A 25,134-nucleotide genomic window follows, 5' to 3' on the forward strand; every position below is an offset into this window, starting at 1 on the left:
GATGCTGACTAAGGCATCTGTGTCATCAGTCAAGCCTAGGTTGGTAGTAAACGATCCGTTGATGCTGACTAAGGCATCTGTGTCATCAGTCAAGCCTAGGTTGGTAGTAAACGATCCGTTGATGCTGACTAAGCGGACATGGTCTTCCAAGGCTTCGGTCATGATCCTTTCTAAGTAGATATTGAAAAGGGAGAGAGCAAGCAGCCTTGCCTGATGTCTGTCTTTGTACTAAACCATTTGCCTACAGTTTTGTAGAAAATTACAGCGCTGGTTATTCTCTTGAATACATTTTAAATAATTTCTATGGTATTTGTGCTGATATTGTATTTGTGTCATACTTTGACGAATGCCTCCTTAAAGTCTATGAAGACGTGGTAAAGTTGTTGTTGGCATTGGAAGTATTTTCACAAACTACCTAAGATGAAAGAATTGCTCAGTTGTGCTGCATCCCTGTCTATAGCCTGCCTGTTCTTCAGCTATATCTTTTCAGCTTGTGACGTTTGTAGAGAATTATCAGCAGGATCTTGCTTGTGTGACTTATTAGACAGATGGTACAGTAGTTTTGGCAGAGTTGCCTATCTAATAAAAGATTAGGTCCACAGGTTGGGCCACTCTCCTGTTTGCCAGATTTTCTTGCAGATATTTAGCAGCACATGTGACATGGTTTCTCTGTTGTCCACTCCTGCCGATTTTCCCTTCTTTGGAGATCCTATGGCTGTCTATGTGATTATCTTGTTGTCTCTTGAGGTTTGATGGTTGTATAACAGAGGAATACTGAATCCACCTTGTTATGATTCCCTGTCCTTCAGTTAGACACTTTCCATTTATGTCCTGTATACACATATTGCTAGTGCCCGTTTCATTGTGTGTTTGTGTATGTATGTGCCTGTTCATTTGATCACTCTGCTGTGGGAAAAGACATAACTTTTTCATGTTTTTACTTCAACCCCTAACCCTGACTGCAGCCCCTGACCCGAGCCCCTAACCCTAACCACAGCCACTGACCACAGCCCCTAACCCTAACCACAGCCACTGACCACAGCCCCTAACCCTAACCACAGCCCCTAACCCTAACCACAGACACTGACCACAGCCCCTAACCCTAACCACAGCCCCTAACCCTGACCACAGCCCCTAACCCTGACCACAGCCCCTAACCCTAACCACAGCCACTGACCACAGCCCCTAACCCTAACCACAGCCACTGACCACAGCCCCTAACCCTGATCACAGCCCCTAACCCTGACCACAGCCCCTGACCACAGCCCCTAACCCTGCCCACAGCCCCTAACCCTGACCACAGCCCCTGACCACAGCCACTGCCCATAGCCCCTAACCCTGATCACAGCCCCTAACCCTGACCACAGCCCCTAACCCTGACCACAGCCCCTAACCCTAACCACAGCCCCTGACCACAGCCCCTAACCCTAACCACAGCCACTGACCACAGCCCCTAACCCTGATCACAGCCACTGACCACAGCCCCTAACCCTGATCACAGCCCCTAACCCTGACCACAGCCCCTAACCCTGCCCATAGCCCCTAACCCTGACCACAGCCCCTAACCCTAACCACAGCCCCTGACCACAGCCCCTAACCCTAACCACAGCCACTGACCACAGCCCCTAACCCTGATCACAGCCCCTAACCCTGACCACAGCCCCTAACCCTAACCACAGCCACTGACCACAGCCCCTAACCCTAACCACAGCCCCTAACCCTGACCACAGCCCCTGACAACAGCCCCTAACCCTAACCACAGCCACTGACCACAGCCCCTAACCCTGATCACAGCCCCTAACCCTGACCACAGCCCCTAACCCTGCCCACAGCCCCTAACCCTGACCACAGCCCCTGACCACAGCCACTGCCCATAGCCCCTAATCCTGATCACAGCCCCTGACCCTAGCCCCTGACCCTAGCCCCTGACCACAGCCCGTAACCCTGACCACAGCCCCTAACCCTGACCACAGCCCCTGACCACAGCCCCTAACCCTATCCCCTGACCCTAGCCCCTGACCACAGCCCCTAACCCTGACCACAGCCCTTAACCCTAGCCCCTGACACTATCCCCTGACCACAGCCCGTAACCCTGACCACAGCCCCTAACCCTGACCACAGCCCTTAACCCTATCCCCTGACCCTAGTCCCTGACCACAGCCCCTAACCCTATCCCCTGACCCTAACCCTATCCCCTGACCCTAGCCCCTAACCCTAGCCCCTGACCCTAGCCCCTAACCCTGACCACAGCCCCTAACCCTGACCACAGCCCTTAACCCTATCCCCTGACCCTAGCCCCTAACCCTGACCACAGCCCCTAACCCTGACCACAGCCCCTGACCACAGCCCCTAACCCTGACCACAGCCCCTGATCAGAGTCCTTGACCCTAGCCCTGACCTCAGTGTTAAGCTCCTTTAGCTGTGTCCTCAAGTCATAAATCTCTGTGGATGTCAACAAAATGCTGTTCAAGCTTTGTACCATGGCACAAGCAAAGCTCAGGTCTTCCTCCAGCAGCAAGACTTGGGCCAGGCTACGGAAGATGGCTTCAGCACTCAGGTACACGGATAGCTGTCTAATGGATAAACATACGGGCTTACCTCACATATACATGTATTATACCAACATACTGGCTAAGGCTGACTTGACATATACACATACAATACAAACATTAACATATACACAGATACAGAAAACATAGACATATTAAAAAAAAAAAGCAGCAGTGTTCTCCCCTAAACTTTCTCAAATATTCTTATACAACACTATGGGGGATATGGGGGATGGCAACTCAGGGTATAGACATGATATTTAATCTATTTTTAATTACTTAAACTTTTAAAAATAGAATAGAATCTCGTAGAAAAAAGAATTGCGCACCAAGTGAAAGGTAAACAATATGTGTAAATAGTGCGGAATAATAGTGCTTTATAAATTCATATGCATTTTTGAGCATTCAGAAATAGTGTAAATTACTATTTCCAGTCAACGGAAATTACTCAAAATTTTTAAGAAGGCAGACAATTTGATCTTTTACTTACATGTGAAATTTCATTTATCTATCTGAAACAGTAGTTAAATTATAGGCTTTTGAAAAATTGAAAGTAGAATAAGTTCCACTTCCGGTTGGCGGAAAACTCTGAGAAGTTGATACAGAACTACAAATTTTATATAATACTTATATATGAAATTTCATCAACCTAGCTGTAACAGTGCTCAAGTTATTGTGTTCACAGACACACATACATAGACAGAATGGCAATTGCAAAGCCCAGTTTTTTCGACTTGATTACATGTAAAACGCCAAAATTTTTATAAATCTGGATTTTGAATTTTTGCCTGATTAAAGTGCCCTATACGATTAAATACTTAGAAGTAAACTGGTGAAAACTGTCAAAATTTCATGTGATTTTTGTGCACAATACTTCCTTTATACTCTGTATTCGAGAAAGTAAAAAAGGCATCTATTAATTTAAAATGTTTGACAAAATTTAAAAAATTATAATTACTTACCTATCAATTACTATTCACTTGGTTTTGGCCAGTTTGTAGCTATGCATAAATCATTAAATGGTTTACTATATGTAAGCACTGACTCACCTGATTATGTAAGCACTGACTTACCTGATTATGTAAGCACTGACGTACCTGATTATGTAAGCACTGACTTACCTGATTATGTAAGCACTGACTTACCTGATTATGTAAGCACTGACTTACCTGATTATGTAAGCACTGACTTACCTGATTATGTAAGCACTGACTTACCTGATTATGTAAGCACTGACTTACCTGATTATGTAAGCACTGACGTACCTGATTATGTAAGCACTGACGTACCTGATTATAAAAGCTCCTCTATCTTCAAGAAGTTGCTTGTCCTTTTTAAACCAATCAATCAGTCCATTCATTAATTTAGTGAAATAAGGGTTCAACTTGAGGTCATTAGCTGGCCTTGAAAGACATGTGACATTGGGCAGGTCACCAAAGCCAGAAGGGTTAGAAGAAATTTCTGACAGTACTTCAAGATCAAGCAAAACAACCTGCAATAGTGTACATGGATTCATCTGTCATTTGAGTTGGGTTCAGCTTCATTAACAATACACCTCCCAAAAGCTTCTTCATGTGATTTCTTTTAGTGTGCAGAACTACAACAGGTGAGTGGATAATGTGGTTTTGGTCAAAGCTATCTATCTGCAGGTAAGTGGATTAAAGGGTAAGGACAATGGAGTAGCTGAATGTAAACAACTAGGATAGGGTTAGGATAATTTTCATGAAAAAAATTGAATTGGTTAAAAGTTTAGAATTTGAACTTTGACCTTACATCATCTGAAGGATCAGCCAGTGTTGTCATAAGCAGACTAAAGAACTCCTCAATGTAGCGAAAGGTCTGAAAAATGTTTTTTTTTAATTGTTGAAATTGCCTGGGATCTTCCAACCCATTAAGACAATAATTTAGATATTAAACATGACTAAGATCTTAAACATGGCTAAGATCTTAATTTAAATAATTTATATCTTAAAAATGACAAAGATCTTAAATAATTTAGATATTAAACATGACTAGATCTTAATTAAAATAATTTAGATCTTAAACATGACAAAGATCTTAAATACTTTAGATATTAAACATGACTAAGATCTTAATTTAAATAATTCAGATCTTAAACACGGCTAAAATATTAAATAATTTAGATCTTAAACATGACTAAGGTCTTAAATACAATTTATGTTCAACCTAGTTTAGACTTTGATTTAACATAAATCTAGAATATAATTGATCTTAAACTCATTTATCCTTGAGTTTATATCACTAGTGTAATTTACCATTTTGTGTTTAAAATGGCTGGTTTAGACAAATAATTTTGACTAAACCTATGTTGACATATACCTCATGTAGATACAAAACAGCATTAGCATTGTTCCTTAACATATGTAAACATTAGCATTGTTCTTTAACATATGTAAACAGCATTATCATTATTCCTTAACATATGTAAACAGCATTAGCATTGTTCCTTAACATATGTAAACATTAGCATTGTTCCTTAACATATGTAAACAGCATTAGCATTGTTCCTTAACATATGTAAACATTAGCATTGTTCCTTAACATATGTAAACAGCATTAGCATTGTTCCTTAACATATGTAAACATTAGCATTGTTCCTTAACATATGTAAACAGCATTAGCATTGTTCCTTAACATATGTAAACATTAGCATTGTTCTTTAACATATGTAAACAGCATTAGCATTGTTCCTTAACATATGTAAACATTAGCATTGTTCTTTAACATATGTAAACAATTACGTAAAGTGATGGAGTGGAAACTCAAAGTGAGAGAAAAGAAAAGTAAAAAAAGGACATTTACTTTCACATTTTTAGATAATTCCTCATGGGCCGCCAAGAAAAAAAAACAAGGTTGTAAGAGGCCTATCAGGGCTTTAAAAAAACATTTGTTGACTGAAAAGTCCTTGGTGTATAGTTTTCCATTTGCCTCCCCTCCCACCCAGTCTCATGAGTTTCCATTAGGCAGGGGAAATGATTACAAGGTTACGGTGTGAACATTTGGTGTAGAGTAGAAAATTAGATGAGGACTAGAAAATTAGATGTAGACTAGAAATATAGGTGTAGACTAGAAATATAGGTGTAGACTAGAAAAGTAGGTGTAGACTAGAAAATTAGGTGTAGACTAGAAAAGTAGGTGTAGACTAGAAAAGTAGGTGTAGACTAGAAAAGTAGGTGTAGACTAGAAAATTAGGTGTAGACTAGAAAATTAGGTGTAGACTAGAAAAGTAGGTGTAGACTAGAAAAGTAGGTGTAGACTAGAAAAGTAGGTGTAGACTAGATAATTGGGTGTAGACTAGAAAATTAGGTGTAGACTAGAAAATTGGGTGTAGACTAGAAATATAGGTGTAGACTAGAAAAGTAGGTGTAGACTAGAAAAGTAGGTGTAGACTAGATAATTGGGTGTAGACTAGAAAATTAGGTGTAGACTAGAAAATTGGGTGTAGACTAGAAATATAGGTGTAGACTAGAAAAGTAGGTGTAGACTAGAAAAGTAGGTGTAGACTAGATAATTGGGTGTAGACTAGAAAATTAGGTGTAAGTACATCATAATAAAAAAGAAATCAGGAACAAAAGGTCAGTAACTAATGCTGGATTGTAAACTAAGATGCAACATTCCTCCAGCAAAACATGTTGAAAGAATTTGTGCTGATCCACAACTTGCATCCTTAGAGTTACTTTCAAATTTTTATCTGCTGTATGAGTTGTTGTCCCCAGCTATGGAGTCTCATCTGCCCAGTGGTTTGAACTCAGGACTTTGTTGGTGGGCTTGAGATTTTCCTCCAGAGTCTCATCTGCCCAGTGGTTTGAACTCAGGACTTTGTTGGTAGGCTTGAGATTTTCCTCCAGAGTCTCATCTGCCCAGTGGTTTGAACTCAGGACTTTGTTGGTAGGCTTGAGATTTTCCTCCAGAGTCTCATCTGCCCAGTGGTTTGAACTCAGGACTTTGTTGGTAGGCTTGAGATTTTCCTCCAGAGTCTCATCTGCCCAGTGGTTTGAACTCAGGACTTTGTTGGTAGGCTTGAGATTTTCCTCCAGAGTCTCATCTGCCCAGTGGTTTGAACTCAGGACTTTGTTGGTAGGCTTGAGATTTTCTTTCAGACTGTGCTGACCCACGACTGCCTATACCACTCAAAGTTCAATGACAAAAAACAGATAGCATCTGACAACTATCCTTATTGTGTATATGGTATCCACTGGATTTCTATGAAGGTGTATATGAGTGGATTCGATCCATGGAATACTTTTAAAACCATGAGGAAAGGCACAGGATAAACAAACTATTCAGATCTTAAAGTCAAACAATAATTCAAGTCTTAAACTTAGTTAAAACAATATTGAATTGTTAGATATTACACTTACTTGACATACAACATTAAATGGTGTTCCTATATTTAAATACTGATTTACCTTATTTGGAGTTTTCACTAGTAAAAGATGAAACCATTTAAGGGCAGCAACTCTAGCTTGGATTGTTTCGTGCCCCAAAAGTCTTTGTAAAACTTTAATAACTGAAAGAATCTCCAGTTGAACTGTTGTACTGATAAAGAAATGTATACAAAACTATTAGAATGACAAGCAATTTTGTATGTACAAAAAAAACGAAGGAAATGAAATACTTTTCTAAAAATATTCATTTACGAGAAAAATGGCCCGTTGAGGAAGGATACAACGGGCGCTAGGTTGATAGTGCTGTCTATTTTCTTGGTACTTTAATTTATACAACATATAATCATAGGCATATCCCTAAACCATGCACCTAATCTCATTCATGACAAAAGTCGCATTCAGAGTTTCTTTCAGGCAACTCTACTTGGGAGGAGGGGCCTTCGCCCCCCTTCCCCCCCCCCCCACACACACTCCAAGACATGTCTACCGTCCCATTCAACGAAATATAATTATATACTTTTTCCAGTGTCCGCCCCCTCCCAGAAAATTCTACCCCCGCCCCCGAAAATTTCAAGTACCCCCACCCCTCTCCGGGGAGGAAAAAGTCTGAAAGAAACAATGGTCGCATTTGTAGATCATACAAACTAAAGGAAGAATCTGGGCGGGGCTTCGCCTCTACCGGAAGAGATGCTTGAAAAAAAACTGCACGCTAAACACTTTTTAGATTAGAAAAAGTTCCCCCATCCGGGGAGGAAAAAGTCTGAAAGAAACACTGGTGTCGCGCTTAGCCACTACCCGAAGAATTGCATTAAAGAAATTGCAAGAAAACCACTTTTTAGATTAGACACATTAATTAGGCGGTAATTTTATTATAGAGTATCGATGAAGAAATTTCTTTTGAGTTGGGGAGGGGGGTGGGGGGGGGGGGGGGGCTCAGACGTTCTTACGCGGGGGTGGGGCTTCGCCCCTACCCGAAGAATTGTATGAAAGAAACTCTTCACGCAAACCACTTAGATTAGACAAAATTGCCTTTTTATTCAATGTTTACTCGAGAATCAATGACGTCATATTACTGTGTGCACTCTCCGGCTTGATATTATTTTCTACTCTATAACGTCATATTTCGCTTCCGCTTTACTGTGAAAGTTTTTAATTTGCTTGTGTTTTCTCTAGAGCGTTCTTGTCAGATACATAGATAGATTTATAGACAGACAGCGAAACTATTATATAACATTGTGTAGTTTAAAAAAGTATGGACATATTCTTAGTTACAGTAATCTATATATATATAAAGCAAAGTGGTCGAGTGCCCGATCTGGCACTTCCCGGCGCTGCAGGCGATTCAAACTTTGCAGGATCCTGCCTTGGGGCAAAAGAACAGGGGGCCCGGTGCCAGTTGGCTGAAAAGTCCATGATGAGGGGGTCAAAACTGACCTCGACTGACTGGAGCCTTATATGAGCTGTATATCTGACAAAATTTCCCCACGTAAGAACCGCTTCAAAACTCCTGAGGTTGTAGACCAACCCTCGTGGGTGGCAAAAAAATATATGATACGTTCGGGAGAACTCCGGAAGAACTGACCGGTCCAAATTTTCCCTACATAAACGTTAATTTGGTGACCAAAAAAAAAGGCTATTTTCAAAATAATGTTTCGGAACTTTGGCTCTGTACCTCTAGCTCATTTTTTGCATAGAGCTGAGTAAATAAATCGGCCTTATGGATAATCTATTGGTCAGCCTCTGACCAAAAGGCGAGGACTAAAAGTGACCACAAGTGACATTTTCCTTACATCAGCTATGTATAAAAAAATTGCCGAACGATCCCCCTGATATTTAGTGAGGTCCTAGACCGACCCCAGAGGGTAACAAGAAAACTTTATTCCTGTCGGAAAAAACCATTATGGTAGTTAAATATGTCCAGATGCCGTATTTTCTTATATAAGCATAACAACTGTTTGTGAAAAGAAAGTAAACAAAGACTACATCATTCGGTCAATTTACAAGGGAGGTAACTTTTTCAAATGTTTTTTCAAATAATTTTATATTTTAAACACAAACATACAATGATGAAGTATAGCGTTTATTTGAGTAAAATTTGTGTTATAAATTAAGATATCTAACATAATTAAATTATAGAAATTAATTTTTAAAGTCAATGTAATATAAATTTTGAGTTATACTATTAAGGGAACCTCTGCAGTTCTAATTCCCTCTAATTTTATAGATTTTGAACATTCCATCAAGTATTCTAAAATAAGCATTACTGTTTAAACTTAATAAGCACTCCACATATCAGCCAATTTCTAATTAATTAAGTACCAGTACAACAGCACAGCAAAAAGTGTTTAGCACTAGTATTAATATGTATTAGCCAGTGAATACACAACAGGATTTCATAAGCCAGCAAGGGTTCTAGGTATGACAAGATGGCCTGTTGTGCTTTGCTGCAAGCTCAGAAGAAAGGAAGTTAAAAGAAACTTGTAAGGTTTACATTCAGGACTGGACTGGTTGTATTCAAGAGGCACAGGAAATTTTAAAAAAGGCCCCCAACCCAGATTTTCATTTTCTTTGAGCATCAAAACCAGATCCTCACGATGGGAATTCAAGCGACAAAAATATTTTTAAAAATCAAAGCCAGATTCTCAGCTGGATGGGAATTCGTACCACAAACATATTTTTTTTAACCAAAGCACTAATAGGCCTGGTGACGGAGTGGTCTAGCAGTAGTGAGCTGGACTGCTGACCCGTAAGTTTCGAGTTCGAATCCGGGTTCAAGTCAGTCGACCGTCCCTGAGTCCACCCAACTCTGATGGGTACCTAACTCACGTTAGGGAAAGTAAAGGCAGCTGGGCTTAGTGCTGACCACACTCTTCATATGCTGAGGTCACAGAAACAAGTGAACTCTACTTCACTTGCCCTATAGACTGTCAGGTTTGTAAAGTAAACTTGACTTACTAATAGGCTAATGTTCTACATGACCTGCCTAGAGAAGACTTCAAATGATTCTACATGACCTGCCTAGAGAAGACTTCAAATGATTCTCTACCTGCTTGGCATTTGTTTATCTTCAGGCTGGTCAATTGTTGGGGTTGGCTGGTCATCTTGAGCTTCCACAAGTTTTCTTAAAGCTTGATTCAAATTTTCTGCTGCTTCCCGTACTCTACACCAGCAAAAAAGTAAGATACAATATAACAAAGTAGCAAAGTTAACAAAGTAGCCAAGTTAACAAAGTAGCCAAATTAACAAAATAGCCAAGTTAACAAAGTAGCCAAGTTAACAAAGTAGCCAAGTTAACAAAGTAGCCAAGTTAACAAAGTAGCCAAGTTAACAAAATAGCCAAGTTAACAAAGTAGCCAAGTTAACAAAATAGCCAAGTTAACAAAGAAGACAGTTAACAAAGTAGACAGTTAACAAAGTAGACAAGCTAAAAAAATGTTTTTAGTAATTATTTAATATTTTAAAATTTTAATTAGAACTAGACTACCCGTTATTCCTGAATAACTGTCTGTTTCGAGGGTCATCCATAAATGACGTTGTGTTTAGTTTACGACTTTTATCTTTCCCCTTCCCTTCCCCCCGTATACATCTTCACATAAAGTCAGACCCCACACCTTGGCAACATTTTATTGTCTTTTAAAAACACCTAGTTGAGCATGGGTCTGACCACACTATCCCCTCATATGCTGAGAACACAGAAACAGGTGAACTCTACTTCACCTGCCCAGTGTTCTGTCAAGTCCTGATAGGCAACTTTATCATTCATATCTAAAAAAAAAATAGAACAAAAAATATAACATTGACATGATGTGTCTCGAACCCGTACCATATGCATGGTAACTATTACGCTATCAACTCAGCTATTTAGGCACTTCCAACTAGGTGCAAAATAAGTGGGATAGTTTACTTAGAGAGTCTTCGCGTAAGAAACTTGAATTACACGAATAGGCCCATCATTTGAAATTAAATTAAATCATATCCCAAATTAGCCTTTTCCTTAGCTAAATAAACAAAGCTTTATATAAAGTAATTAAGGCCTGACAGTTTATTATAGAAACTCATTTTGGCATAGATTCTAGATCTAGATTTAGAATCTATGACTGGCATTAGTCTAGATTTTCCGTAACTCTAGATCTGGATAAATTCTTGTATTCTCAAATTTAGATGATCCTTGAAGCTAAAAAGCAAAGATTTATATCAAATATTTAAGGACTAAAATAGTTAAATAAAAAAAACTCAACTAATTTATTGTGTTTTTTGTATCTAACTAATTAATTTAGGTCTGGCCTATTGGTAGATCGGGTGTTGGGAAATTGCGAGACTCGAAAAGCGAAATGGCGAGGCGGGAAAATGCGAGAAGGGCGCAAAAACGGTCAGTCATGTGACCTTTTGTCTCGCATATTACCACAACCCGATACTTAGCTGGGTGGTGTTAAAATGCAAAGATTTCTAGAATCTCTAGATCTCGGCAAGATAAATTTATTGTATAGATCTAGATCTAGCCAAATTAGAAGAACTGCTCAGTGTATCCTAATGAAAATTGATAATAGTGTTGGAACCTAATAAAATTAGCAAACAGATTATGGCAGACATAAAATTTAGCTTTATGATGCATTAAACTTTTGAATGGGCAACATTATCTTCCATGGAAGCTGCCATGCTTGTTGTAAAAAAAGTAAATGAATCATTTGATGTCACTATAAATAAAGTAATTGTTTTGAACTTGAATTAAAGTGGTGTTTTTACCAATGAATATACCAGTAAATTAATTAACTTCTCTGAATAAATTTGTGATTAACAGTATCTAAAAAAAGAACATTATTCTTTATATAAATACTTATTTTACAGCTCTACACATTGTGCAGATTCTCTCCTGTAACCAAAAAACAAAAAAAAAACAACAAACAACAAATAAATACACAAACTTGTAAACAAACTTAAGTTTTAGTAGTATAATAGATAAAATGAAGTTAGAACATGTATTGCACACCAAATGAATGCAAACAATGTGCGTAATGCTGAGTGGAAAATTAGTACTTGATAAAAGAAACATTGATGAATTAAAAAAAAATTAATTCACTTTTGAAGAACCAGAAGTAGGGTAAGTACCACTTCTGGTAGATGGAAATCTCTTAGAATTTGAAAGAACACCTCAGTTGCTGATATACAACATTTTCCAAAGGAATCCTGTACAGGTGCACATATTTTTATTTTAGATATATTGTGTCAAAAACTCTATGCAACTTTATAATGGGGGGGGGGGGGAGGAGGGGGGAAGCTGAATAAATGTGCAGAAAATAAACACATGCTCACATAACTTCAAGAACGTTTGTATGAGGATCAGCACAGATAGATGTACTTAAGGATTATTTACTTAAATACATCTGGTAAATTTTAGTTAAAACAATAGAAAAACACTGTGGATAAGACTAGAGTAAAACTGCCTTCAAAAGATGAATAACCAAACTTCAAGTTGTTTATTTTACAATCAGAATCATAGCTTTTGAATGAGGTAATGCTCTATGAAACCTGTTTATGCAGTTGTGTGTAAAGTAGTGTGTGAGCAATGTAGTGATCTAACCTATACCTTATCATTATGTTAAAAAAATAATCTTTAAGGAACACGAAAAGCAGTAGCTAATTAAAAAATGTAAGGATTTGAAAGCTTCAAGACCAATAATTTAGTAAATATTAAATGTACTGTGGGCTATTATTCAGAGTGTTGCACCTATTAGGTTTGGTTTTCCATATAATTTAAAGAGTGCTTTTATACAATATCCGCTTTCACAAACGTTCTTTATGTTGTAATGTTTTAGCATGTATGATAAATATATTTAATTCTGATTGTAGACAATATTTTTTTGCAAAAATGAATAGTAATGAGCTACTATATTAAATACTAAAGTAATTATTGATCTGGTTTAATTTGACAATTACAATAAATGTATAAACTTGTACATATTTATATTAAGAGTGATTATTTCCCATACTGTAATTTGCTTGTCTTAATTAATATTCCATTATGTCAAATGGAATAGTTACGACTTAAACTCAATATTTTTAATGAACTTAGCATATACACATTTTTGAAGAAATTGGGTGCACTGGCAGACAAATATTGATTCAAACAGTACAAGCTGTTCCTGGAGGATGTACAACAAAGCAACATCTGTTCTAAACCATCATGACTTTCAAAAAGCAAACAAAAAGCATTGTAGCAAAACATACGTCGCCACTCAAACTTGTTCAAGTGTTTATTTAGTGGTGTTGGAATTAAGATAGTGTTCCCGTCCTCATCACATATCCATTGTTGGGTGACCAGAAGGATGTGCAAAGATAAATGTGTGCACACAGAAAACTGGCCAAAGAGAAAAAATTGATCACAAAGATAAATGTGTGCACACAGAAAACTGGGCAAAGAGAAAAAATTGATCACAAAGATAAATGTGTGCACACAGAAAACTGGGCAAAGAGAAAAAATTGATCACAAAGAACAATGAGCACACAGAAAACTGGGCAAAGAGAAAAAATTGATCACAAAGATAAATGTGTGCACACAGAAAACTGGGCAAAGAGAAAAAATTGATCACAAAGATAAATGTGTGCACACAGAAAACTGGGCAAAGAGAAAAAATTGATCACAAAGATAAATGTGTGCACACAGAAAACTGGGCAAAGAGAAAAAATTGATCACAAAGATAAATGTGTGCACACAGAAAACTGGGCAAAGAGAAAAAATTGATCACAAAGAACAATGAGCACACAGAAAAACAATGAACTTGTGAGTGATCTGTGTGCGATTGCCAAATATAAAGTTAAAAAGAAAATATGCCAGATTGTACTACTCTTAAAACATGTCAATCACATCAAATGTGTGCTCAGCCAATCAAGTTTCTTAATTAGATGAATATAATAATATAATAAAATATATTATATTAATATTATATAAATATATTATATTATATAATAAAAGTAGGTCATCCAGAAAAAAAAGTAAAATGGCTCCCGCTTGAACCACAGCTGTTTACAGCGTTATTAAGTTCTTTCTTCTGAATATAGATTTAGAATATTTAGATATATATTAATTAATATTCCATTATGTCAAATTTGACAATTACAATAAATGTATAAACTTGCACATATTTATATTAAGAGTGATTATTTCCCATACTGTAATTCAATGATTGTTAGAATTAGCCCTTGACACTAAAGGCAGTGTGATGGTTATAATCTGATTTCATAAGGAAAAGATTTAATTTTGAAATAATTACATTATCAATAAGCTTTGATTAAAAACGAATAACTCAAAGTTAAAAGTAAAGCTAAATTTAAAAACTTTACTGTCCAATGTGTACTGAACCATCTTTTTTTTATGATAAGTCATGTCTTATAACATGTGAGTGTCTAAAGTTAATATAGATTCTCCATGACAGATGATCATATTAAGCAAAAAAAAAAACACAACAAAACCTTTTATATCTACAGTAAAATAAAACATCTTTTACATATTTAAATAGATTTCACTAAACTGATATTAAATGCTTTGGAGTAAAAACAAACAATTTTTATTCTTGAAAAAAAATTGAAATCTGCATTTTTCACAACTCTAAAGTGTCATAATTATGTGGTTTTTTTCATATGAAAGTTAAAAATTAGAACTTTTTTTACATTTATCATTTACAGCATTAATTTCTTAATGTAAAAAATCCATTTTAAGTTATCTAATTATGCAAAATATTGTTTCTTAGCTCATTTTAGTAGTACATGTACAACCCAATCAGATCCCTTCGGTAGTGATTTGCATAGGCCTACTTTAAGTCATCCGCCACGGCATAAAATATCAAAAACAAAACTGTTCCCACAAAGCTTCCAAAGACATAGCTTGTTCTAATAATATCAGCAACATAACCAAACTATGTTAAAATGGTAAAAAAATTCCAAGATGTCCACTATCACCATGGCAACGGCAGGCAATTTTCAGCCATTTTAATTTTTTTTAGACTTAACTCTTTGAGTTATAACTATATGCTAACAATAGCATTAGGTTTACAAATAACCAGTGAGGCTAATTTGGTATTCATCACCCACCTATGCCCCAAGGGGGTAGGCTCCAAAAAAAAAAAACCCAACTTCTTAACTAATAAGCTTTACTTATTTATTCGTGAATATCTAGAAATATTTTATTCAAATTTACAAAATTTGGTATGGTGAAAAAATATTAAACACACCATACAAAATTTTGAAAAAAATAATAAAAATTCCCAAGTGTTTTTTGTTACAAAAAGCTAGCTAGCTGACTCTATTAGAGTTAGTTAAAGAAGGATAATAATAAAGATCAACATGTTAGTTTTTCAACCGCGGGATCTCCACAAAAGGTAGTTTTTCAAGACGGCCGCCATTTCCATGGCAACCATATGTTAAGAGTCCCATAAATACCTTAATGTAGATATACACAAATAAATAAAAATGGCTTATTAATAAAATGACAACATATCTCATATATTTGTTTCGGTTCTATAAAAGAAAATTTCTCAGAATAATTATAAAATAACGTGTTCATTGTTAAAGCACTTGCCACGTCGTTAGCTGAAATTTCCCACAATATCAACACTTCAACAAGTTTAGTAAACATTGAAACAGATACAAATGACAAAGGGAAATAATTTCTTTTTCCCCGCTCTTTTTAAATTCAAATTATTATTACTTTTATAAACCGATATTTTTTTGATTTAGTGGAGCAAACTTCAAGAAAAGCAGAGTGTAGGAACGAAACATAATTTTTTAATTTAGGAGAACAAATGTGTAAACCTTATTAAGCAATAGGAAAATTTCTACAATAAACCTTAATGAACAAAAGGATAATTTGAACAAAGCTCCTTATTGAGCAATAGAATAAATTGTACAGATGACATTAATGATGAGTAAAATGGACTGACTTTTTGCGTGTGTCATCACTATATGAGAGGCACGGCAAGACAGCGCTTAAAATCCCAGCCACATGGGGCAGCATTGCTCGACCAGACAAAGCAATGAATTCTCTCAGCCATGTCAAAGCTGTAAACTGTATTAAGTCATCTGAAAGATTTTAGTAGGTACAAGTCATTAGAACATTAACCTATGAGATGTGGATGACTTAAAACAGATGTAGGTCATAAGAAATCCCTTCAGCTGTAAGGCATTACTCTGTAATAGATGTAGTCCAATGGTTCTTAATCTGGGTTTGACTGAGGGTTTTGGTGAGTTCATCACAGAGGTTTTATGTAGGTCACGACACATGCCCAACTCATGATTTGCTACAGGATTTAGTCGGTGCAGACAATGCCAGTTCAAATATAACTTCAAACATAGTATAAAATACACCAGAGAGAGATAACACACATTGATATCGTGATGGAGATGGAAAATACAAGAGCACAATGCTTGCTGAATTCAGAGGTAAAGCAGCTTTTGGTAGGGTTTGGTATGACCAAAAATGTTAAGAACCACTTCTCTAGTCAGTGTAGTAAGGCGATATACTTTTTAACAGGATGCAGCGAATAGGTTGAAATGTAAGATACAGCATTAAATGTAAGATCACAAAACTAAGCTACAATACAGCATTAAATGTAAGATCACAAAACTAAGCTACAATACAGCATTAAATGTAAGATCACAAAACTAAGCTACCATACAGCATTAAATGTAAGATCACAAAACTAAGCTACCATACAGCATTAAATGTAAGATCACAAAACTAAGCTACAATACAGCATTAAATGTAAGATCACAAAACTAAGCTACAATACAGCATTAAATGTAAGATCACATTCACAATACTAAGCTACAAAACAGCATTAAATGTAACATTACAAAATTAAGCTACAATACGGCATTAAATGTAAGATCACAAAACTAAGCTACCATTCAGCATTAAATGTAAGATCACAAAACTAAGCTACCATTCAGCATTAAATGTAAGATCACAAAACTAAGCTACAATACAGCATTAAATGTAAGATCACAAAACTAAGCTACCATACAGCATTAAATGTAAGATCACAAAACTAAGCTACAATACAGCATTAAATGTAAGATCACAAAACTAAGCTACCATTCAGCATTAAATGTAAGATCAAAAAACTAAGCTACAATACAGCATTAAATGTAAGATCACAAAACTAAGCTACCATTCAGCATTAAATGTAAGATCACAAAACTAAGCTACAATACAGCATTAAATGTAAGATCACAAAACTAAGCTACCATTCAGCATTAAATGTAAGATCACAAAACTAAGCTACAATACAGCATTAAATGTAAGATCACAAAACTAAGCTACCATTCAGCATTAAATGTAAGATCACAAAACTAAGCTACAATACAGCATGAAATGTAAGATCAAAAAACTAAGCTGTCATACAGCATTAAATGTAAGATCACAAAGCTAAGCTATTTAGTACTAAATAGGTTAGTGTTATGAATGATGTTAAAGTTATTTTGTTGAAAGTTAGTGTCGTCAGTTTCAACAAATCAACATGATGTTATTTTGTCAATGAAAAATTTAAAGGAGAAGCAGTCAATCGAATATTGTGATATTGGCTCCTGAAATATATTCACTCTCTACCTAACTACGTATCTATATATATAAAAAGCAATACAGTAAATAAAAATAAAAGTTGCAAGCAGTTTGACACAAGTTCATCCGATCGCCATGAAACTTTGGGGAGTTGATTAGAATATTCCAGCGTGCGATTTTTCTCTAAACACGGTATATAAAAATTAAAGGCGAATGCGGTTCATCCGAGTTCCATAAAACTTTGGGGAGTAGATGAGAATACTTTATAGAAGATTTTTGTGACAAAAAAAATTAAAACTTCTTATGGGCGGTGCCCGGAGGGTGCGATTTTTGTCAATAGACAGTTTGGCGCCCAGAGTTCCAGAGCGGCTATGCTAGCACTTGGCATCTGTTAATCGGGCGCCCTGTATAGGTAAGATGCTCTACTAGATTCAGTGGTAAAACTGCAACAGGCACAATCAACTGCACCCAACTGTGTGACCTGAAATGCCCTGGGTTCCCCTACTAGCACCATGGCATCTACATTTGTTTAAATAAAAAAAGCTATACACTAAAAACATAATAGGCAACAATAATCTTTAATTTTATTGAATCAGCCGCGCCCTCCGGCGCCTTGTGGGGTGCTATTTGGGGTCAGTGCTAGTCTGTGAGCGCCTGCTTTGTTTTAAAAAGTGTGATAGACTATGAATAGTCGTTTACAAAACTGAATCAGACGCGTCTGTCGACGCCTTGGTGTAATTTGCAGTGGACTATCCTCTAACCCCACGGCAACAAACAGGGATGGGCACGCTAGTTTAGAATAAATTTGGATAGATTATGGCTTGTTAAAGTATCATGTTTGTAGCATTCAGAGTTGAGAGATCAGTAAATTTAGTAGCAACTTCAAACATCTGCAGTGAAATGCCCAACCTATCTCCCAAGAGTCTTACATGAAATCCTAAAGCTACAACAGTGCAAAGCAATGGAAACTTTACCAGAGTTTTGGCTGTGAACTATCAAAATGTTAGCCATTCCTGTGAAGTTAACTCCATTCTTACATCGACGAATTCCTTCTAAAAATTCAGCCAATACACCTTGACACCTGGAGAATAGATTGGATAGAGAAAGTTTTTTAACATGGCAGAGTGTCACACAGGACAAGGCAGAGTGTCACACAGGACATGGCAAGAGTGTCACACAGGACAAGGCAGAGTGTCACACAGGACAAGGCAGAGTGTCACACAGGACAAGGCAGAGTGTCACACAGGACAAGGCAGAGTGTCACACAGGACATGGCAAGAGTGTCACACAGGACAAGGCAGAGTGTCAGACAGGACATGGCTAAGTGTGACACAGGAAGTGGCAGAGTGTGACACAGGACAACATTATCAAAAGTGTAGTCATTATCAAAAGTGTAGTCATTATAAAAATGTAGTCAAACAAATCTTTCCACCAACAATATCACTGAAGTAATAAACCTTCCCAGAAGCATAAAAAATATAGTCAATCAACCTATCATAGAGTCACTAACACAAAAACATACAAAAAATATAGTCAATAAACCTATCATAGCGTCACTAACATTTTGCGGATCTCATGACTGTTGTCACCAAGGATCTGAAAGAGTCCATCCAAAATTTCTGGCAACAGAGCAAGCATGTTGATGTCAGGCACTGCATCAAGAACTTCAATCTTAAACGGTAAATGGATAGAGACAATCATTTTCAAACGGTAAATGGATTGAGACAATCATTTTAAAACAGTAAATGGAATACAACTTTGATCAGGACTAAAATAAAAACTTAATTGACAAATTAAAAAAAAAAATTGACAAGTTGTACCCATGAAACCACAAACTGGCGTGCAAAAGTATTCCTGGTATAAATCCTCTCTCTTAATAATGGAATGAAGGCAACCAGATCAAAGGAAGAACTTTCAGTAACGATATCCTGGAGAAGCAATTTAACAGAGTCATGACAACATGACCACACTAAAGGTGTGTAAGACATGATAAGATGACTCTAAAGGTGTGTGAGACATGATAAGATGACTCTAAAGGTGTGTGAGACATGATAAGATGACTGTAAAGGTGTGTGAGACATGATGACTCTAAAGGTGTGTGAGACATGATACGATGACTCTAAAGGTGTGTGAGACATGATAAGATGACTCTAAAGGTGTGTGAGACATGCAGGGATGTGACCAGACCAGGAAAAAAAATTAGGAAATTTTCTTCGGATAATAACTCAATATGTTTTATCTACTTTTTAACGCAGTTAAGCAGCTTCAAACCGCAGCTTCATACTGTTACTGTACTAATTAATTGTTTAATGAAGTTAATATTTTAAATACAAGAAGTTTATGTTACTCTAAAATAACATTGAAAGTCTTGTCTAATTGCAATTTAATGTTTACTTTATAAACAACTTTAAAAAAAATTACAATGTAACAAAACTAGCAAATTAAGTTTTATTTTACCATTAAGCTAATTTAAATTGCACTAATCTAGTGTAGATGTACTCCTGTTTTCAATTTTAAATAGGGGGCCTAATGCCTTATATTCTTTTAAAGATTGGATTGGTAAAAATATTTGTCTTCAACTGTAAAGAGCCTAGATTAAGATTAGTTATAATATGAACATTTTAGATTCATGTGATGGAAAAATGAAATGGATCAGGTTAGCTAAAATTAGAAAGGGTCTGATGTGTGAACCAAAGTTAATCATTTTGATAGCCAAGCCACATCGATATTTGTTTTTTTTTTGGAATAGCTGTAAACTGTTAGGGGTCATCCACGTTTTTTTAACGATATTTACCTCCCCTCTCTCCTACAAAAGCCAGACCCCATATAATGACGTCACACCTCAGCCAACAAATGCCCCCCCCCCCCCCCTCGAATTGAATTTTTTCCTAAAATATTGACTGAGGTCGACCAACATAGGGTATTTTATTCAATTTCTATTACAATGTTTTACAACAGTTTTCTAAAACGCGTAATAGCGGCTAAAATGCAGTTGCTTCTAACATTAATTTTTTAAAATACAAAAATATGACGTTACACTATCTTACGAGTGTGACGTTATTTATGGAAGACCCCTTATTAAAAAAAAAAAAAAAAAACAGTCTGTACGTATTTTTTCTTCCACAATCAAGACACGGTCATAGTCACGTTGAGTTTAGTATTTTTTTTAAATCTGTAGGCCAACGAAGCATACGTATTGACTGTGACGTCATTTTTTCCCCCCACAAGCAGTACTGAACACGTACTTGGGGTCAAGGTGAGGTCACAAGAGCCACCGTTGCTACGAGGTGGGGCGGGTTAGTCTTGTCCTCATAGTCACCTTTTGCAAGGATTTCAATATTAATTTGAGATTGCGAAATAAAATAGAATCAGAGAGAAACTGTAGATTTAGGTGGGTTAAAATACCGATAGATAAATTAGGCTATATCGATAGCTAGATTACCAGGCTTAAGAGATGTAAGTTGCATTTAAATAACTGAATTGTTTTAGGTTACCTTTTCCCGTGTTTTTAATAAATAGTTAACTGAAAATATCAGCGGAAAATTAGGGCTAAAACAAATTGTGCTTTGAAAAAGTCCGCCGAAATTCCGAATCTTAATCTACATTTAATCTTGATCTAGCACCGTCAGACCTAAGCGCAATCGACCAATCGAAAATAAATGCGCATATTCGAGTGTCCGTTTGACCTAAGAACAGTAGTTGTCGATTTAAATACGAATAAGTGGAACGAGCATGTCGGCCCTTTCCGTAGAAGACATTTCCGTTTTTTTTCCTAATTTTTAAAACTTCGTAAAAAATCGACAAAAATTGAAAGTCGGCGGAAAAATTCGGCAAAAATTAAATCAGCGGAGGAAAATCGCATCTGAAACGGAAAAATCGGATTTCCGCTAAAATTCGGAAAAGTCACATCCCTGGACATGATAAGATGACTGTAAAGGTGTGTGAGACATGATAAGATGACTGTAAAGGTGTGTGAGACATGATAAGATGACTGTAAAGGTGTGTAAGAAATAATAAGATGACTGTAAAGGTGTGTGGGACATGATAAGATGACTGTAAAGGTGTGTCAGACATGATGATAAGATGACTGTAAAGGTGTGTGAGACATGATAAGATGACTGTAAAGGTGTGTGAGACATGATAAGATGACTGTAAAGGTGTGTGAGACATGATAAGATGACTCTAAAGGTGTGTGAGACATGATACGATGACTGTAAAGGTGTGTGAGACATGATAAGATGACTGTAAAGGTGTGTGGGACATGATGATAAGATGACTGTAAAGGTGTGTGAGACATGATAAGATGACTGTAAAGGTGTGTGAGACATGATGATAAGATGACTGTAAAGATGTGTGAGACATGATAAGATGACTGTAAAGGTGTGTGAGACATGATAAGATGACTCTAAAGGTGTGTGAGACATGATAAGATGACTGTAAAGGTGTGTGAGACATGATAAGATGACTGTAAAGGTGTGTGAGACATGATAAGATGACTGTAAAGGTGTGTGAGACATGATAAGATGACTGTAAAGGTGTGTGGGACATGATGATAAGATGACTGTAAAGGTGTGTGAGACATGATAAGATGACTGTAAAGGTGTGTGAGACATGATAAGATGACTGTAAAGGTGTGTGAGACATGATAAGATGACTGTAAAGGTGTGTGAGACATGATAAGATGACTGTAAAGGTGTGTGGGACATGATAAGATGACTGTAAAGGTGTGTGAGACATGATAAGATGACTGTAAAGGTGTGTGGGAAATGATAAGATGACTGTAAAGGTGTGTGAGACATGACAAGATGACTGTAAAGGTGTGTGAGACATGATAAGATGACTCTAAAGGTGTGTGCTAGTTCAACCTTTATTAGCCTATCAAGAAGTTCAGCCCCGTTTTTTACATTTTGATCTGGATGTGCCGTCAGCTATAACAGAAAAAGTAAATTGTTATGGATTTGACATTAGCTATAATGTAAAAAGTAATGGTTAATGCGGTTGACATTAGCTATAAACAATACAGATAAAAATTAAAAGTAAAATAAATGAACTGAGCTAAAATGTAAGAATAAAGTTACTAAAAAACAGCACCTTGCTGAGGCCATCAAAAATTTCATTAAAGTGGGGCAACACAGCTCCTCTGGCCACTTTAACTATGTTGTAGAGAGCTTCACAGGCATAGTACTGAACCCGGCTGTCCCCATCATGAAAACATAAAACAACTGGCCTGACAAGATTGGTTATGTAATTACACGAGTCCTGAGGAATACAAGTCATAGCATTCAGAGATTTCATCCATGCATTAACACACAAGCCTAATGAACCCATCAATTCTATTGTTTCAGTTGCTAGCCCTTATGAACTGACCTTTCCTAATCCTATGGCCACAGCTGCTAGCCCAATAAGCCCACCCTTGCGAGTGTTAGGGTTCTGAGATGTGGCAAAGTCCTCCAGCACTTTCAGTAATTTTTTTATTTGCTCCAACTGGTTGGCAGTAGACAGCTCTTTGACAACTCTGGAAAGCAAAATAAAAAACATAAATTAAACTAGGTGGCCTTGTTATTTGTTGGATAAAATTCTGCCCACAGACCTATCCACTTGTTGTACCATTCATTTTTAAGTGTTTATACTAATTATTGCTGCTACTAAACGTTTACTCATTTAATAGGGCAGAAAAAAAGATTTTTTACTGCAAAAAAATGCATATTTGATCTTCACCTTTTATAATCTTCTAAAACAGACGTTTGGTGATTTTGTTGATAATGATAAATGGAACAATGTCTTAGGTGGGTTGTCGCTTGACCTACATTTTTTTACCATCATCATGGTAATGATGGCCGCCGAAAACGGCGATAAGGTGATTCTGTTTTTTTAACAATGTTTCGTGGCCATTTCAGAAATTTATACTCAAAATAGTTATTTTTGCGTATTATTCAACAATACCGGTATAGTTTTAACAATGGACGATTAGTGTTTGATGCTAACTTGCCATTTGTACATTTTTTGAGCAAATTGCTGAGAATATCTAGCAGAACATAATAAAAGTAAGAAAAACGTGAATTGCTTTATTTAATATTGTTCTAAACATACTGAAAATATATTCTAAATTATAGAAAAATTATAACTTGCTTTCTATTAAACTAATGTCATTCATGTTTTAAAAATCATGCAGGGTAAAATAAAACCTTTATAAAATAACTTGATTGAGACAAAAGCTAACTAAGCCTGCCCATTTTGCACGCCATGTATTTGAATGGGGATAAATCTAGCAGACAACACATTTCTGCTGAACGGCAGTGAACGATAAAAAACACTCCTTAAAAAACTAATCCAACATATCACTGAAAATCAGTCTAAACATCGTAGCCATTTAAAAACAAACGTGTTTTTTCACAAATCCTTTTCTATGCTACAGATTAAATCTGATAAATAAAATTGGTATTCGCCTCCGGTTGAGCATATATTGTATTATATAATAAACACAACCGAAACACATAAAAACGTTAGGAAAACACTAGGATTAGAGCTAGATCTACTTAATTTTTAAAAAATATGAGTTTTAATTAGAAATGGTAAAAAAACCTAAAAAGGCATTAGGACAGTTCCAATAAAATACTGTGTGCTCGTCAGCGGGAGAAAAATCCATACACGGTCGAGGATTCACTGAGAGTTCATATTGCAATAGTGAGTTTTGTACTTCACCCATTTCCATGAAAATATTAACTGACACACTAACATAGATCGTTCAATATTCCTAATTTGGATTTTTCTCAAGTATTGACAAAAGTAAATTATCAAAACTAAAACAAAACTTCATAAAGAAATAAGCCCAAAGTTTTCCTACCGTTTTTGTGTGTTTCTGTTGTGTTTATAATAAAATACGCTCAACTGGACGTGAAAATGAAGCGGGGAATAAAATACGTTAAAAAGGAGTTTTATCCAGTAAATAAGGTATAGATCTAAGTACTTTTAGTACAGTCAGTAACATAATAAAATAATAATGTTTACGAAAATCAACAGACATATTAAAAGAATTTCTAACGCTAGTTCTATATTGACTATATTGTGAGATTACTTTGCTCTTACGTCACAGTCTTTTACACTTAGATTTCTAGTATTTAACTGAATTTTGATTCTACTCCTTCCCTACCTTTCAATTTCTAAGGCAGCACTTTTTCGTTTTTCATATAGCTTATCTACTAGAGCTCGTACACAAGATGCTGTTAGAGGGGCGTGTTCCTTGTCAGTCATGTTTACAAACGAAAGAGTATGTCTAATAACGGAATAATTAGTCAATTTTCTCTTAGCAGTTTCTGTTATGATTTCCTTAACATCTAGATATCTAGATCTATATCTACTATCTTCTCGGCCTATTCATTTTTAATTTATAATGATGTAAACCGCCATTTTGTCTAAATCACGTGAGAAGTCTAGCGGGGAGTAATGAAAAAAATAATTAAAAATTTGAGAGTCTATTACATTTAGTGAAATATTACTCCAAAATAATGTACAATATATAAAATTGCTTACTATTTTAAAGGTATAAAATATAAGGAATAAAGCTTAATATACCACGAAAAGCGAATAATAAAGCGAAAATCATATTCATCTAAAAATTATAATT

General features: G+C 36.2%; 1 protein-coding gene across 1 annotated transcript in view; it reads right to left on the bottom strand.

The window, feature by feature from the left end:
* Positions 1-24,936, bottom strand: part of LOC131941429 (protein VAC14 homolog) — a 35,972-nt gene extending 11,036 nt beyond the window's left edge. The window contains exons 1-13 of the mRNA XM_059300672.1: positions 24,661-24,936; positions 22,878-23,025; positions 22,602-22,769; positions 22,376-22,438; positions 19,331-19,438; positions 19,072-19,181; positions 18,485-18,591; positions 15,892-16,030; positions 10,005-10,118; positions 6,980-7,109; positions 4,323-4,388; positions 3,839-4,041; positions 2,399-2,573 (exon numbers count right to left, since the gene is read on the bottom strand). Of these exons, the coding sequence (XP_059156655.1) occupies positions 2,399-2,573; positions 3,839-4,041; positions 4,323-4,388; positions 6,980-7,109; positions 10,005-10,118; positions 15,892-16,030; positions 18,485-18,591; positions 19,072-19,181; positions 19,331-19,438; positions 22,376-22,438; positions 22,602-22,769; positions 22,878-23,025; positions 24,661-24,761 (1,632 nt within the window). The 5' untranslated portion in view covers positions 24,762-24,936. The remainder of the gene's footprint in view (positions 1-2,398; positions 2,574-3,838; positions 4,042-4,322; positions 4,389-6,979; positions 7,110-10,004; positions 10,119-15,891; positions 16,031-18,484; positions 18,592-19,071; positions 19,182-19,330; positions 19,439-22,375; positions 22,439-22,601; positions 22,770-22,877; positions 23,026-24,660) is intronic.
* Between the last annotated feature and the right edge of the window lie 198 nt (positions 24,937-25,134).

The sequence above is a fragment of the Physella acuta genome, unplaced genomic scaffold (assembly GCF_028476545.2).
Source record: "Physella acuta isolate Inbredline_101_S28 unplaced genomic scaffold, ASM2847654v3 ptg000362l, whole genome shotgun sequence".
NCBI classification, from domain to species: Eukaryota; Metazoa; Mollusca; class Gastropoda; family Physidae; genus Physella; species Physella acuta.